Here is a 16238-nt window from a genome sequence, read left to right on the forward strand (position 1 = left end):
TTTCTATCAAAGTAAATGTTAGTGCCGCTTTGATTATGGAAGGTGAAACAACGCATCTCTGTTGCACATCGATGGGTAATCCGCAACCAACATCACTATCGTGGTTTAAAGAGAATGAGAAATTAGTTTCAACAAATAATGGATCTTCATTGTGTTATATGATGAGTAACGTGAGTCAACATGACACTGGCAACTACACATGTTTTTCCCAGAACGACATTGGTAATGCGTCTAATGAGATTTCACTCGTTATTTCATGTAAGAACTTCATTTAACAATATCTGATATTTCTTCAAACTCTTCCGAAATCCATGAATGCAAACAAGAGGAAATTAGCTTTGTTCAAATTCAACATTTTGCATGTGCTTTCTTCTTTTAGTTCAATTTCTTTTTTCCCCTGAATAATAATTAATTCTTGTATCGCCCTATTTTATGCATACAACATACAAAATGCATATACACACATTTTAATTTTGGTTTTATTTACAGATCCTCCAGTTGTTAATATACTTTACAGCAATTTTACTGAAGACAGCAAAAATAGGGAAATGAAATGTATGGCACAAGGAGAACCAAATAGTTACAGATACTTTCCCTGGGAACATCGATCTCAATTTAACGAGCATATTAGATATTTAGGCGCGACAAATAATGGAATTCTCCAGCTACCAGAGAGTGACTTATCAAATAGATATCAGGATACCGGGATTTACATCTGTAATGTCTCAAATGGTATTCCTAATTATTATGGGAATATTTTTCAACAAGGGAGAGTGTACATTGTATCGGAAGGTAATCATTGTAACAGTTATGTTTTTGTTGTACAAAAATAAACATAAATATAATGTTTATACATGATTTTAATAACAGTTTTGATTAATGCGTCAATTCGTTATCCCGCTCGCAGCGTTATAGCCTTTGTCTGCTGATACAAAATTAGGCAATCAATCATTACCCTGGGTAAGATATTTTTTTAATCAAGTCATATACATGCAGCAGAAAATCAAATTATATAAGTAGTTCTTGAAACAGCCCCAATAACTGGATGGAAAAGATTAGAATTAAATACAAAGTTGTCACTCAAGACCCTAAATCAAAGAAATCTAATAACCCTTTTCCTTAATCATAAGTCAATGCAAACACAATACTACTATGAAACAAGCGAAGTATCTGTTAGGTCAATTTTCTTCATTCAAAATTATGTTTCGGAGAATTGCTGAAATAGAATAGAAAAATAAATGTGTTGTGAACAAGCATATCGAAGAAATCTTATACAGTCTACATGAATTAAAAAAAGTCTCACCAATAACGATATCTACTTCAAGCAAAGCAATTCATGAATATTAAGCAAAATGAATATAAAAATAAGAAGATGGGGTATGATTGTCAATGAGACGTACGGCCAATATTACTCATTACATGAATAATGATGCCACAAGCAGCTGAAGAACACATTAACATGGGAACAATGACCTAGAAAACATATGAATCGTAGTACTTCTTTTCAATAGCTTATGCCTATATATTTTGCCAGTACAAAGGCACTAACTACTTTCTCGGCTGAAAGCAGCAAATATTGATTTTGAAGTCTAGTTTTATCCAGCTGAAGATCGAAAACTCCACACTCCGAGCTTGAGGCGAACAAGCTTTTATCATGACCACGTGCACGGTACAACCGAGACACTCCTCTTTTAATTTTTTGAAACAAAAAGGTATATTCATATTCGATAACCGATGTTGGACCAAAGTTGAAACCTGTTCGCATGCGTATAGCAAAGGACTCATTAAATACCATGTCCGACTGTAATCTTAACTATCTCAAAGTACTCATCTATTTTGTATTTAAGGTCCACCTATTTTTATGAAAAAGAGCCAGACCGTACAATATGGCAAAGAAGGAAATCCAAAAGATTTGGCAATTTATGTGTACAGTGTATCGAACATAACATGTTCGGTGGTGTCAAATTTGTACGGATATTCATTTCAATATCATGTTCGAATGGAGTTAATTATAACCAGAGCTAATTTTCACGGTACAACAATTACACTGCATGGACGGCAAGTAGTGTTCAGTTTTCCTAAACTAAGAAGATTTGATTTCCAAATGTATATGGTAACATTATGCAATAGATATGGAAACATCAGTATTCATGTTGAATTAAGAAGTAAAGGTATGAATTAACGAATTTTGAAACTTCGTTGTATTTCATTGTAATCAAAGCAACGTAGAATTATGATTAAACACTAGATGTTTCTCAATATAGCATTCATAACTTGAAGTTATGCATATGATGAAAAAAGAAGTCGGAGGGGGAGAAAATACAATGAGCAAAGGATTCAAATTAATCAGTTAATCTAATATGTAGCGTATGTATGTCTTTATATATTGAAAATACGTTGCCTTGTATCGTTTATTTTGTTGACTAGCACATTTCGAAGAATAAAATATCTGCTCAGCAAATAATATATATAGATAATAGATACATGTATGTATCTTGTAGTTATTCAAACAACCTTCGCACATGTAAATCAATTATTAATGATTCATAGTTTTCTATATAATGCATGCCAACTATTTCTTAAAAATGTAAGTGCATCTGCTATCTTTGAATAATATTTTTCTTTGATATATAACTTAACTTCTCATCTTCTGGAAATTGAATAAGTAATAAGCACTGGATCGATACCGCTGCTGGTTGACTGTCAGTCCTTGAAGATATCATCAGCTCAGTAGTAGGTAATTCGGTACTGACATGATTTGTAATACCCTGTTCAAAACATGTCCGTTTATAAATGTTAAATTAATAAGAAACTAAGGTTTCAACTCCCTTACGCAAAATTGATCTTAGATGGATTTGACAATTATTTTTATGTCAAGTTTGGTCATATAGCTGTTCAACTGTTTCTGTTCTTATACATCCGTGGCTTTCAAATTTTTCAGTTTTCAGCGTTCCTTATAAAGGTAAATCCAGAAAAGCACTTAGAACGCCTGAGATTTTTTTTTTTCATTTTTTTTTGCTGATTTCTTATTAATATATTGATTTGAATTGATAAAAAAATCTGTACTATTTACGTTTTACGATCGTTTTAATATTCTATCCTATTCATTTCAGTGAATTACTCATCAGGAGAACAAACACTGTCGGCCGAAGGCATCTTTATTACCATTATAGTATTTCTGATAATTATTTTGGCTGGGATGGGTATATATGTTAGTAAGTACACATTGTCGGTTTTAGATATAACGATGTCAAGTGTTTAGTGGAATCAACATACAATCGAATGTAACACATTAATAAAGCAATGCTAAATCCAAATAATAGCGATTCATGTGACGACAAGAAGTTCCAACATGTTTGTCTTCCAACATGGAATTCATCAACCATATGTATTTCATTTACAAATCCATAATAAATGTTAATTCTTGCACGAGGAGAATAAGTATTCATTTTCGCAAAAGGGCATTTCATAAATAAACACATTTGTGCAGGTTCATTGAGAAGTATCAATCAGTTTGAATTCAAGGTTCCAGAAATTAATAATAAATCAACTCAAAACAGTTCATGTCTTCTTTTGGCGTTAACTTTCTTTCTCCTGAATATAATTGATCTTATGATCGGTGCTATCATTAAGTTAATTGGTTTCAATATTTGGTCAAATTATTTTGGACTTTCTGTTATATTTGATATTGATCTAAAGTTTACTACATTTGATTTGACTTTTAGATTTTTTTAAGTTATAAGTACATGTGACATGTGAACTGTAATTTTCTTCTTGTGTTTCAACATCAGGATTCCTGAAACAGATGTACAGAAAAAGGTTAGTCATCTATTTTTATACATTTTATAACCTCTGTAGATAATACTTATTTAATTTGATTTGCATAAAGATGAAATCACGAAGAACCTGGTAAATGGTAATTAAAGTATTGCTAGTGCGTTGACTATTGATTGCAAGATGAATTTTGTCATAAGAATTCCCATCTATTTAAACATCTTTGTCGCTTAAATGTTTGTCTTTTGGGCTTAATATAGAGATTCGTTTGAATACATAATTTATAAAACGTACAATGCAAAATCTTACGTCCAAGACAACCGACTATACCATGGTAAAAAGAAAAACGACGAAAAGACAAACAGTAGTCTCTAAAACACTATATAGAAAACTAAAGACTGAACAATACGATCTCAACCAAAACCAGGGGTAATCTCGGATGGGTAAGTAGATCAAGCTGCATTAGTTTTATCCGTCGTTTTGCTCATTTTTAATTTGAACGTTTGAATTTATGCCCTAATGTTTTTGTACACACTGTCAAGTAATTTTTATTCCATTCAATTAAATATAATATTCCACTAAAATTAAATACGTAAGGCTTCACTTTAAAAAGGCAAAATAAACAAATTCAGGATTCAAAACATAAAAATTGAATTTTGGAAATAACGAAAACTTAATGGAGAACAAACTCTGTTACAGATAAAATTGCAGGTTATTAAGTTCATAAAATTATTATGTACCTTAAGCATTACAGAATGCTAAGTAATGTTAAAAAGAGGCGGGACATAACAAAGGGATATTCAAGCTCAAAAGTCGAAACCGATGTGACATTGCTATTGAAAAAAATAATTAAAACAACCAAAGGACAAACAACTGTCTCCAAACACAACATTAAGATTAAGATGTAGTCATTTTCTTATATTATAATAGTATGAAAAATTAAAGGCAAACTGTACACAAAAAAAGAGGAACGGCGACTTTAAAGACTTGTACTGTGAAATGTTTTACATACATTTTTTAATTTTAGGATGATAACTTCAAAAAATATTCAAACACCTGAAGTTAATGGTGACGAAAGCGCGCATTATGCAGAAATAATTCAAACTGATGACATACTTGACACAGGACAAGGTATGCCGAAAAATAAATGTTTACATGTAATATAACGGAAAAAACATAAAATATTCCGTGTATTCATTAGTTTTGTGCAAATTAATTTCAATGTTGAAGATTGTAAAATGACTCCTACGTTGTAAAGTGATATGTATGAGGGACCAAATACTAAGTACATTAAGATATTTCAGAAGATAATCGTTAACGAGGTTCCTTGACAGGGATATATAAGTGCGACGTGATCACACTATAATTTAGAGAAATTCACCCATAACCACCATCTTAGCTTATCTTTATCACCAGACCAACAAAACGTACATACAAAACAAAATCAGTATAGGCAAAGGAAAATAAAGGGAAATGTCCTGTTACCTTTATGGTAAGATAAATGATACTGAACTGTTAGAATTTTAACATGGTTATGTATGTGTAGCAAACAAGTTTTCCTGTCTCTGATTTTAAACATTAGACCTTCGGAATATGCACATACATATGAGTAGTTGAGATTAAAATCATATAATTTCAAATTGAACAAACACAATGAATGCAATTTTATTTCAATATCTTTAAATAATCCAATGCAGACAAATGTGGCATACACGTTTCAATGTGTACGGCTATAATGCAATCCTATTTATTGGCATTAGTTTTAGAAGCATTATACAAGTTTCTTCGTTTAAATGAATGGAAAATATAATGACTTTCACGATTTCAGGAAATAATGACCAGAGTATTGCATTGGCTGATAGAATACGTGTAGTGGTGAAAAATAGAGATATAACCAATGTGCCTGAAGATCATTTTTCAACAATATCGGATAATGATGCCAATGGTTCAGATATTTTGGACGATGGTTATGAAAAGCCATACTCCACACTGATGGAAATTGATAGAGATGACTACGAACATGTTTATCTCTCTGTAAGAAACAACTTAACCAATGAAAATTCAACCTTTTTAGAGAATACTGCTTCTGGAAATTCTTCTGGATTCACAGAAGTGCATTATATACCCGATAAAACAAAATCGTTTAGTTATCGAATGACTTTCTGAAAAATGTGAATTTGAGTTATGCTGAAAATAATTCTAACGGAAGAGACAATGATTTTCAGCGGCCATACTTTTATAAACAAAATGATACAGTAGAATACATTAACTTGTCACTTAAACAATAAAGTAATAATTTGAATGCCTGAATTTCAATATGAAATATGATAGCATTTCCTAAATTTGGACATTGTTCTCATGTTTTATTTCGGCTATAAGTCTTGGGTCAGTAGATATAAGTAAAAGCCTGATTTCATCAAGGAGAAAACTCCATCTGTCATTTGTTATAACCACACTAAATACGTATTGCAACCAAATCACGAGAGGGTATTAAAGACCTTCACCCTCAAGGGCGTAAATTTCTCTATTGCTTTAATTCACGTCTATATAAAAGTACAATACTACAATTATAACTACCGAAAATCTTGGCAACGTAAACAACGAGCAACGTGTTGGAGATGTAGCTAAAGACCCGAAATATCAAGTTCTGCAACCCATCAATTAGAAACCAATATAAACAGTTAAGGACTTTGCCAGAAAATAGCTTTAGTGGATGCATAATGAATCATAACTTTACACTTTTTTTTCAATGGACCAAATTTCTTTGGTCTTGATGTGAGAAGTCCATAAGAAAAGCGTAATATTCAATTATTACGCGGGTTTCTCTCCTTTTTAAACCAACAGCAAATTTATGAATTCCACTCATACACCACATGATTCAAATGAAGCGATATATTTCAGAAATATTAATCCTTAATCCGTCATTCTCTCTTCTGGTATTAACATATAAAAGGACAATGGAAGATTTGTTTTTTTTTTAAACTACAAGAAAATGCCTTATCTGAGAAACTATGTATATATTGTGGATTTGATTTCGTTGTTTAGCTGAAGTTAGCATAGAAGCCAATATAAAATTAATAACAATTCAATTCGTGGTTCAACTGTACTCCCGAATGCACGAATAGTATTAACCAAAGAGTACTAATGAAGCCACATTAATGTCATCAATATTCAAGAGTGTTTTCATTTTAACACGAAGAAACAAAAAAGTATTAACAAAAATACCGAAATCCAATGTAAATTCAATAATGGTGAAGTCCATAAAACACAACAAATTTTAATCTGTTTCGATTGAAATCCAGACAGGCACAGCACAATAGTGTTGTCAACTGGTAGACCATTGTATTGTTTCATCCTGAAACGAAAGTTGTTTCCCGACACAGGACATTTAGCAAAAAAGTTTTGAATTGTCTTATAATAAGTGTATATATATACATGTGAAATATAATAATATTTTGTATACTATTAACAATAAAGATGATAGTTTCAATAGCTTATTGGACAATTTTAGTACATCAGAAACCAAATGACGTGCATGAAAAGAACTATCGGTGAAATGAACTGTAAGTCAACGTACGGTCTTCAATTATGAACAAAACTATACTGTATTGTAAGAAATAAACAGCGCCGACATGACAAAATCTAAAATCATGCAAACAGCGAAAAAACAATGACTTATGACAATCAAAAAACAAATATGACAGACAGACAACAATATACAACTACTGAAATTAGAATCCTGAGTCCGGACAAAAACATGATAAATGCAGAGGGGTTTAACGTGTTTACGAGTTTTGAGCAGTTCCTTTACCCGGAACAGTAAATTTACAGCACAATTTAAGAGGTAACTATTAAAATCAATCTGGAAAAGTTTCAAACAAAATGGATCGTATCTTGATTTACAGGGTTATAAAACGGCATAACCGTAAAATTGTCCTGTTTCTAGCTTTCAAACGTTTAATATAAACAACAAACAACTTGAAATTTGGCTGGCATTTATTCAACATTATTAAACAACAAACAACAAACAACAACAACAACAACAAACTTGCCAACTATTGATCACAGACGGGAAAACCAACAGTGAATAGAAATCAATGTCTAGCTGCTGGGTAGATCCATAACAGCTAAAATAATATAACTTGAATAAACCACTGCCTATTTAATTTGTTTATGTTGATGTCTTATGTACTTTATCATTGAAATGAATGCCATGACAATAGATGATTCTTTTTTAATAACTAATTTATAGAAACTCCTTTTTTTTCGGTATTCATAGCATCTGTTGATAAATGTTGAAGCTTGTGATGGTACCTGACAATCTGACGATACATTCAATACATATTGATATGTTCACCATGCAATCTGAAAAATAAACTAGGAAAACGTGGGGGGGGTGGGGGGGGGGGGGGTTGTCTTGTTGCAAATTTGACGTAAAATGAAAACGAGCGGGAACACGTGTTTATATATGGATAAAGTCCACGAGGCGCTTGATGTCAAATTCTTTAGTATGTTTAAATTAGCGATATCGCTTATGAAGGATTATATGGCAAGCCGTATATAATAGACTGTACATTTAAACACAATAAACTAATAAATATATATTTAATGCAAAAAATCAATTTAGTTATCAGATCCTTAATTCTTAACACTTCATAATGTTACAAAATTGGTAGATTGTAGTTTGAAAGCCACCTCGAGACAAAAGTGCGAGTTAATGCTTTGTTACTAGCTGGCACGAATTTTGTTTTTTCAAAAAACAATAGATATGAATGATGAAATTTAAGTATAGATATCCGACATGTTTCGCTATTTGATAAATAATGTCCTTGTTGAGTCTCTCCAGAAAGTATTCGTTTTAAAAATAGTTTAATTATATTTGGATTGATTTTTCAACAAATGTGATACATTTTAGTTATCTTAATGTTAACGCCATCAGTGACAAAATGACAAGTTAAGCAAGAAAGATGTGATACTCATACAAAAAAGTAAAATCACAAAAATACTGAACTCCGAGGAAAATTCAATCGGAAAGTCCCTAATCACATGGCAAAATCAAATGACAAAACACATCAAACGAATGGACAACAACTGTCATATTCCTGACTTGGTACAGGCATTTTCAAATGTAGAAAATGGTGGATTGAACCTGGTTTTATAGCGCTAAACCTCTCACTTGTACGACAGTCTTATCAAATTTCGTTATATTTACAACGATGCGTGAACAAAACAGACATCATAAATAAAATAGTCAAAATATGGGTACAGCAGTCATCACTGTGTTACAATATCAAAACAAACAACTATTTACAAAAAAGAACAAAAGCATCTATCAAATTAAAAACCACATTCATTGCTTCGCGTGTCTGACGTCAGAAAATGTAAACGTCACATAAGAAGAAATTTTGTCATTCAATGTTTATTCAAAACAATTTTATAATTTCACATGGGGAATGTTGGTATACAGGGTTAAAAAATCAAAAGTTATGTTGGAATTAATTTCAGAAATAGACCGAGATTTAAAATTGTCCTGAAGTTCTTTAGAATTTTTAAGAACAGTGCATAATGAATAGCACAACACAGTTGAAAAGAAAGTACATCTTACCGTCTTCAAATTAGTTTTTCAAATATTCGTTTGGCATGTGGAATATGAGTCACTAGTATTTTTTCCAGGTTTTATATTTATTGAAGAGGTATTGGCAATTTTTTCTTACTGTTGACAATGCCAATTTCTTTCATATAAAAGTTTAAAGTACTTTCGAACTTATCTGCAGATCAAGGTAAGATAATGTCATTTTCTGCAATTATTACATGTAAAATAGGATAAAATTTCAAGGCAAACTATATAATAATGAAAGGTACCTAGACTTTTAATACGTGTACTATGCATTTTCAATACAATGTCATGCTTTACTTTTAAATATATAATTAGGTTGATGACTGCCATTAATAACCAAACAGCTGAGCGAAATGTTGATGACAGCCCTCATTATGCAGAAATAATTGATTACGTATTGACCACACCGCAAGTTACACACTTTATAAAACATACATGTAAACGTAAAGGATAATAACCAAAACATGACACAACCGTACATAAGATTCTTGGAAAAGAAATACGTTTATAAAACTTAATCCACAAAATATGTAGCTGTTAATAACATCCCTCGTAGTAATTATTACCAAGGAAACAAGTTTTCGCAAAAAAAAATAAAATAATAAAAAAAAAGTAAAAAAAAAACAAAAAAAAAACACACACATTCAGATTGGTTTGGTGACAGGACCTGAATATGCAGCTGGTTATACTACATTTTTAGGAACTGAAGCCTCCTCCAATTTGATCTCAATCGGTGTAAAAATTAAACGTATAAGAACAATAATTATGTCAAAATAAGTATACGAGAAGCACAACAACTGGCTGATTATGATACAAGCCAACAGGGTTAATTACATAGAGTTTTTAGAAACTTTCGTCATTGTTATGTTTGAATGTGGTTTCATGTACTTCTGCTGAATAGTAGACATTAGGAAAATTCTAAATACTATTATTTGTATCATCTTATGATAATTTACATTATGCCATATTGAAAATAAAAGAACACAATCATTTTCCTGCAATATAATTCAATATCATTTAATAATCAAAAAGAGTGTAATACGACATTCATGTTTCAGTGTTTTGCGATTTTAGGGTTAGAAGAAATATGCAAGTGTTATTGTAAAATGAATTAAAAAAACAAACTTTTTACTTTTATAAATTTTGACTTGGATGGAGAGTTGTCTCATTGGCACTCATACCACATCTTCTTATATCTATTTACTGATTTCAGGAAATAGTACCCAGAATATTTCAGACACTGAAAGAATAGGGACTGATAATAGAAACACAACTCCATCTACGGAGGAACATTCCTCAGCATCATCTAACAATGACATCAATTATACAGAAGATATGGAGGATGGTAATGAAAAACCATACACAACCCTGGTTGCAAACAGTGCAGCTGAAGACGAACATGTTTATCGCAAAACCGAACAAAACTTGACCGATGAAAACCCAACTATCTTTACAAGTTCTGCTAGTAGACATTCCTTTGGAATCAAAGAAATGGGATGTTCCCTGGATAAAACTAAAACAAATTTTTATGGGAATGAAGATCAAGGAAATGTAACACCGAATAACGATGAAAACTACTCTGAAGAAACAAAAGATGATTTCTAACTGTCAAATGTGTATAAACATAGGAAAACCATGGAATATATCAACTTGTCACTTAAACAATAAAGTTTGTAAATGCCTAACTATAAACATGTTTTGTTTCTTGATACGAACTATTATAACAGAATCTAAAACTCTACAGCTCTACAGATTAATTCAGATATCATTCTAGAGAAGATTTAGGTGAATGCCTTATAGCACACCACTTGCTGAAAATACGAAAAAGGAAAGTGACAATATCAAACTCTTAAATCAATGACTAATATTGACGTCATAAAAACAATTTCATTATTCATTGAACCTTATTTATTTTGTAGAGATAGCAATTGTATTCGTAGTCTTTTTTTAAGACATTGTTCGTTACATTTACAAACCACTGGAAATATATACTTGTTGGTTGATGTCAATGAATCTACAGAAAAGTAAAAGGTACAAAGTCTAAAGCACCAAAACGCATACACAATTTGACCTGATGGTCGATATATATCATCCAAAAGTGAAAACAGTTACAACGAATGCGAACAAGGAATAACGACACTGTTTTAGAGATATACATTCCTGATAATGTCACATGAAGTCCATAACGAAAACATTTACCTTCTGCTGATAACATTTTACGATGTTGACTGAACTGCACCAGGTGATTGAATAGCATCTTTGATATATTAATGATAAAACTAATCTGATAAAAACATTTTAACGTTCAAATTGTTTTGTATCTACCTTTTCATTTTTATGTACACTTTATCATCAAATTAAACTAAGGTCATTAATGTCTTTACGAATTAATTCAGTTATGAAATGTTTTTATTTTTATTACATGTTGTTCTCCAAAATCGAGGAATTGAACCGTCAACGCCATGTCAGAGCCAACTTACATATTTCCGTTTTTTTATTGATATCAAGTACTTCGTATCTGACTAGCATGATTTTTTAAAACAGGAAACGAAATTAAAAACAATAACTATGAATAATATATAAGTCAAGTATATCCGACCAATTTCGTTATTAGACTATTGTATTTGGAAAACAAGTTCCCTTTTGAAAGTGTCCAGGAAGTTTTTCGATAAAATAAAGGGTAAATACAAATTGATTTTTGAAAAAAGCTGTGAAATTCTATTTTGAAACAATAACAATACCGAATTAAAATTGAAGCAAATACTAAGTTCAGATTTTCGTTGTTCAAGTAAAAATATGTCTTTGAAAAACGAACCAAATTCAAAAGACAATTGATATTCAAATTCATGACCGAACAACTCGTAAAAGGATACAGGACTATTGGTTCCATTAATAATAATTACGTATCATCAATAGAATATGAACATTACATAACACATTGAGATACCGTCTAAACGTCAATGATATAAAAGAAAGAAGATGCCCAGTGCTCACAAAAGTCTTTATCATTAGAAAATTTTGCCATCACTATACAAATAAAACCCTTTGAGACATGTTCGTTAAGAGAGAGGCGAATGTATATAAAGTAACCAATAGAACATATGGATCATGGATAGGAAAATTAACAAAATCAAGGGAATGAATAAACATCTTTTTGTATTACCTTTTCGTATGCAAATTACTATACGGAATTGTTAAAGCAAGATCTAAGAGGAATATGATAAAGTTAAGCTCTATCGAAAGGTTTTTTCTGGAAAATTACACAAAGTGTATCTAATTTATGTTTTGTTTACAAATTTCTCCGTCTTTCTCATTTACCGAAATGAACCAAATGTATCTATATTGTTAGCCGAACATATCTGCATTTAGTGTATAACACTATCGACTGTGGTCAAATGGAACACCTTTTTTTCTACATTAGTCAAGGAGAAATGCACATTTTAATTTCGGGTACTTTATTGTTGACTATAAAGTAAATATTTTACTCATTTTGTTTTTACTATATGGATTTACTTACTAGCGTATTTACCTAGTACTAACTAAATTAGGTTGCGGAACAGGGATGCAGGAGGGAGATTGCAAAAGGCAAACATATATTACACCTACCATAATTTAAATTCATAAAAAAATCATAAAAAAATTAAAAATTCGATCAAAAATGCCGACTAAACGCTACTCTTCCACTCTTCCATACATAGAAACTCCATACATAGAAACTTCTATGTAATATGGTCTTTTATGGAGAGTTGTCTCATTGGCAATCATACCACATCTTCTTATTTTTATATAGAAGAAAATGTTTAGAGGCAGAGCTTTCGCTTGCATTAGTTAAGTATCAGTGCTGTTCGGTACAGAGAAGATATGTTCTATTTCAAATTTCTTTGATTAGTTACTATGTATGTTGTCAGATTGACTTTCAATAAAAATGAAATATAAAATGGAAATATTGATTGTTGCATAATTTGTTATAGTTTTTTTTTTGCTTAACGGCTTTCACAATACAAAGCAATTACGTCATACTGTTTTTGCATGACATATCTGCGTTTAAAGTATTTTTCTGCAATATATTGATAACTCTTATCTAGAACGCTAAAATCAATTTTTTGAAAGCAATGGATTTATAAAGAACATTTTTTATTTACCAACGTTGTGTCACACTCACCTTTTAGAATGCTTACTCGTTGTATGGAATCTATAGCGGTATGTGCATGCGTATGTTTGCATCGATCCAACAACTCTTCGTTTAAGTAACGACTGTTCTAATTATATGAGTTCACTGTTTGCAATTTACGCTAATTGTCTTCCCATTATATGCATTTTCTATGTTTAACGTATTATTTTGTTTGTTTGGACTCATTAATCTTTTATAGTATTTTTTTGTTGTGTCGTACTTGGTCATGTTGGTAGATTTAATATATTTTTGTTTTCATTATCAAATTAAGTTCTGTTTTAAATCTATGATGTTTACACAATTTTGACTGCTGGATACAACATGTACAAATTAGGGTTGCTCTGGCTGATATAACGGAACAACATACATCTGTCATACAAGTTGTAATCGTAGCTAGCCCGAAAACCTTGTTTGACCTATCATTTTTTTCTCGGTAAACCCCGTAACAAGTCAGGAATATGAAATTTGTTTGCCAGACGGTCTGTTGTTTAATATGGTAGAAAATATTATTTTTTTCAGGTTTTATGGACTTCTCTCTTTTGAATTAACCTTGTAATTCGAAATTTGTGTTTGAAACATGATTTTGATGTGTATATAAGAATAAGGAGATGTGACATGAATGCCAATGGGACAGCTATCTATCCGAGTTCATACTTATTCTATTCATTTGTAGTTCATTTGCTACTAACATTTATGTAGGCTTTATATATTTTTAATCGATGTTTGTGAAAAATTAGCAAAAAGGACAATCACAACTATACATGTAAGTAAGAAGAACAGACAATGCAAAGGGTAAAAGCAAAAACAAAGAAAAGACAGACTTCATGCCACAGACAACTTAAAACTAAGGAACATGAACTCAACCAGAAACGAGAAGATACAGTCAGTTAATTCCGAAGGCTAGGCAAATCCGAACGCTTAATCAGTTCCTGCACAACCAGTGAAATCTGTCTAGTTATTTGTTAATATATCCCATTATGTTTCATAATTATTTCGTCTTTAGTTTTCCAGTGAATATAGATTGAAAATGCTGTATCAAGAATAAAAATACTTGATTGTATCAGGTCATAGCTTTAATCAACAATGTTTTTATTAAGTTAGGAACATTAACAAGAATTGTCATTTCATTGCAATGTTAAGTGATCGAATGTCAGTTTGCAAAAATCCATCCGGAAGTTAATACATTACATGTAACAGAAACATAACTTTTAGACAGTCTGTTGTACAATGCTGCAACAATCTTTCCAACCAATGTCACAGACAATACACATTTAATACAGCAGTTTATAAGTACAATGTGATATCTTGAAAAATAAATATATCAAATTGTATTGTGGGGAAAGTCGAGTTTTTTTCAATCACAGAAGCTTCGATCTTCAGACCGTTTGCAAGTGGTTCTTTCTAAAGGAAAGCACCCAGCTGTAATTATTTAGACCAAGGGAATAATTCTAAATAATGTTTGTAGAATTGAATAAAGAAACGAAGAAGAGAAATATTTCCAAATATTATCGATTAATTCAAGCTCAAACATTTATTAATGAACATGAAACAAAACATGTAAAAGTCGAGGGAAAAATGCTTTCCTGTTTTTATTTATATTCGAAAGGAATATTTGAATTTTTATTTTCCTGCACTTTGATAAAAGTAACAAATGTTGATTGAAGATCGCACAGAAAATTCATTTTGTAACCTCATTTACAACAATCAAGAGTTGGTTTCCTGAAAAAAATATTCTACAGTTATTGTTTAATCAGAAAATTATTCAATTGAACATGTGGTTATAGTACAGGTAATGCTGAATTATTTTTTTCTCTTTTAATTTTATTGATCAGAATATCTCAGATTTATCTGTAATTTATCGCGCAATTGTTTGTAGATATTGTATGAACATTCTACAATGCATCTTTCCCGAAAAAGAGAATACTTGAAGGACAAATAATCTGGCGAGATCAAGAGAAATAGAAAAAGAGATGCGAAAGATACCAAAGGGATATTCAAACTCACATGTCGAAAACGAACTGATAATGCCATAGCAAAAACCAAAAACGATCAAAAGACAAACAACAGTTTAAAAACACAATACTGGAAATCATAAACTGAATAACACAAACTCCACCAAAACCCGGTGGTGATCTTTGTTGCTCAGGAAGAGTAAACTAATCTTGCTCCACATTTGGTACCCGTTGTTTTTGCCCATGTTAATACAAACCCGGTAATATGTCTTACGCGGTATGTCACATTCGAGGAGAAAAATACGGGATTGTGGTGACGACAACTCGAACATACATTTATCTGTCGTCATCTGTGACAAAAATCTCCATAACGGTCAACCAACTCGTGATGGCGTCCATAACATTTTCGAAGGTATGATTTTAACTTCATCCCTTCGAAATCATAGTTTAAAAGCTGCCTTGTACGCGGCAACCCTATAACAAGGAAATCATGACAAGAAATACAAGCGCGAATAACGTATCAACTGGGAGATACATACTCTACATGCAGGCGCTGCTGGAATATTGCTGCATATAAATGGAAAGCTCGCAATTAGGAATCTGAAATCATCTGTTTTGTCGAAGAGTTTTGCTTTCTCAACCACATATGAAGCCGACTTATCTGTATAGGAAGTATCTTGTATTTCAAGTTCGACGGGATAAGTGCGTTAAACATAGAAACCAA

At 31.4% G+C, this 16238-nt stretch overlaps 1 protein-coding gene and 1 long non-coding RNA gene across 2 annotated transcripts; both read left to right on the plus strand.

Annotated features, from left to right (window-relative positions):
- The first annotated feature begins 446 nt into the window (after positions 1–446).
- Positions 447–3457, plus strand: LOC127717856 (uncharacterized). The gene is made up of 3 exons (XR_007989442.1): positions 447–792; positions 1848–2171; positions 3114–3457. It is a non-coding gene; the product is annotated as an uncharacterized LOC127717856 (long non-coding RNA).
- Positions 3458–3780: 323 nt separating this feature from the next.
- LOC127717853 (uncharacterized) lies at positions 3781–7264 on the plus strand. The gene is made up of 3 exons (XM_052223712.1): positions 3781–3819; positions 4802–4905; positions 5603–7264. Exons 1-3 carry the CDS (start codon positions 3806–3808, stop codon positions 5938–5940), a joined length of 456 nt encoding a protein of 151 aa, XP_052079672.1. The 5' UTR covers positions 3781–3805; the 3' UTR covers positions 5941–7264.
- The last annotated feature ends 8974 nt before the right edge of the window (positions 7265–16238 follow it).

The sequence above is a fragment of the Mytilus californianus genome, unplaced genomic scaffold (assembly GCF_021869535.1).
Source record: "Mytilus californianus isolate M0D057914Y unplaced genomic scaffold, xbMytCali1.0.p SCAF_10, whole genome shotgun sequence".
NCBI lineage: Eukaryota > Metazoa > Mollusca > Bivalvia > Mytilida > Mytilidae > Mytilus > Mytilus californianus.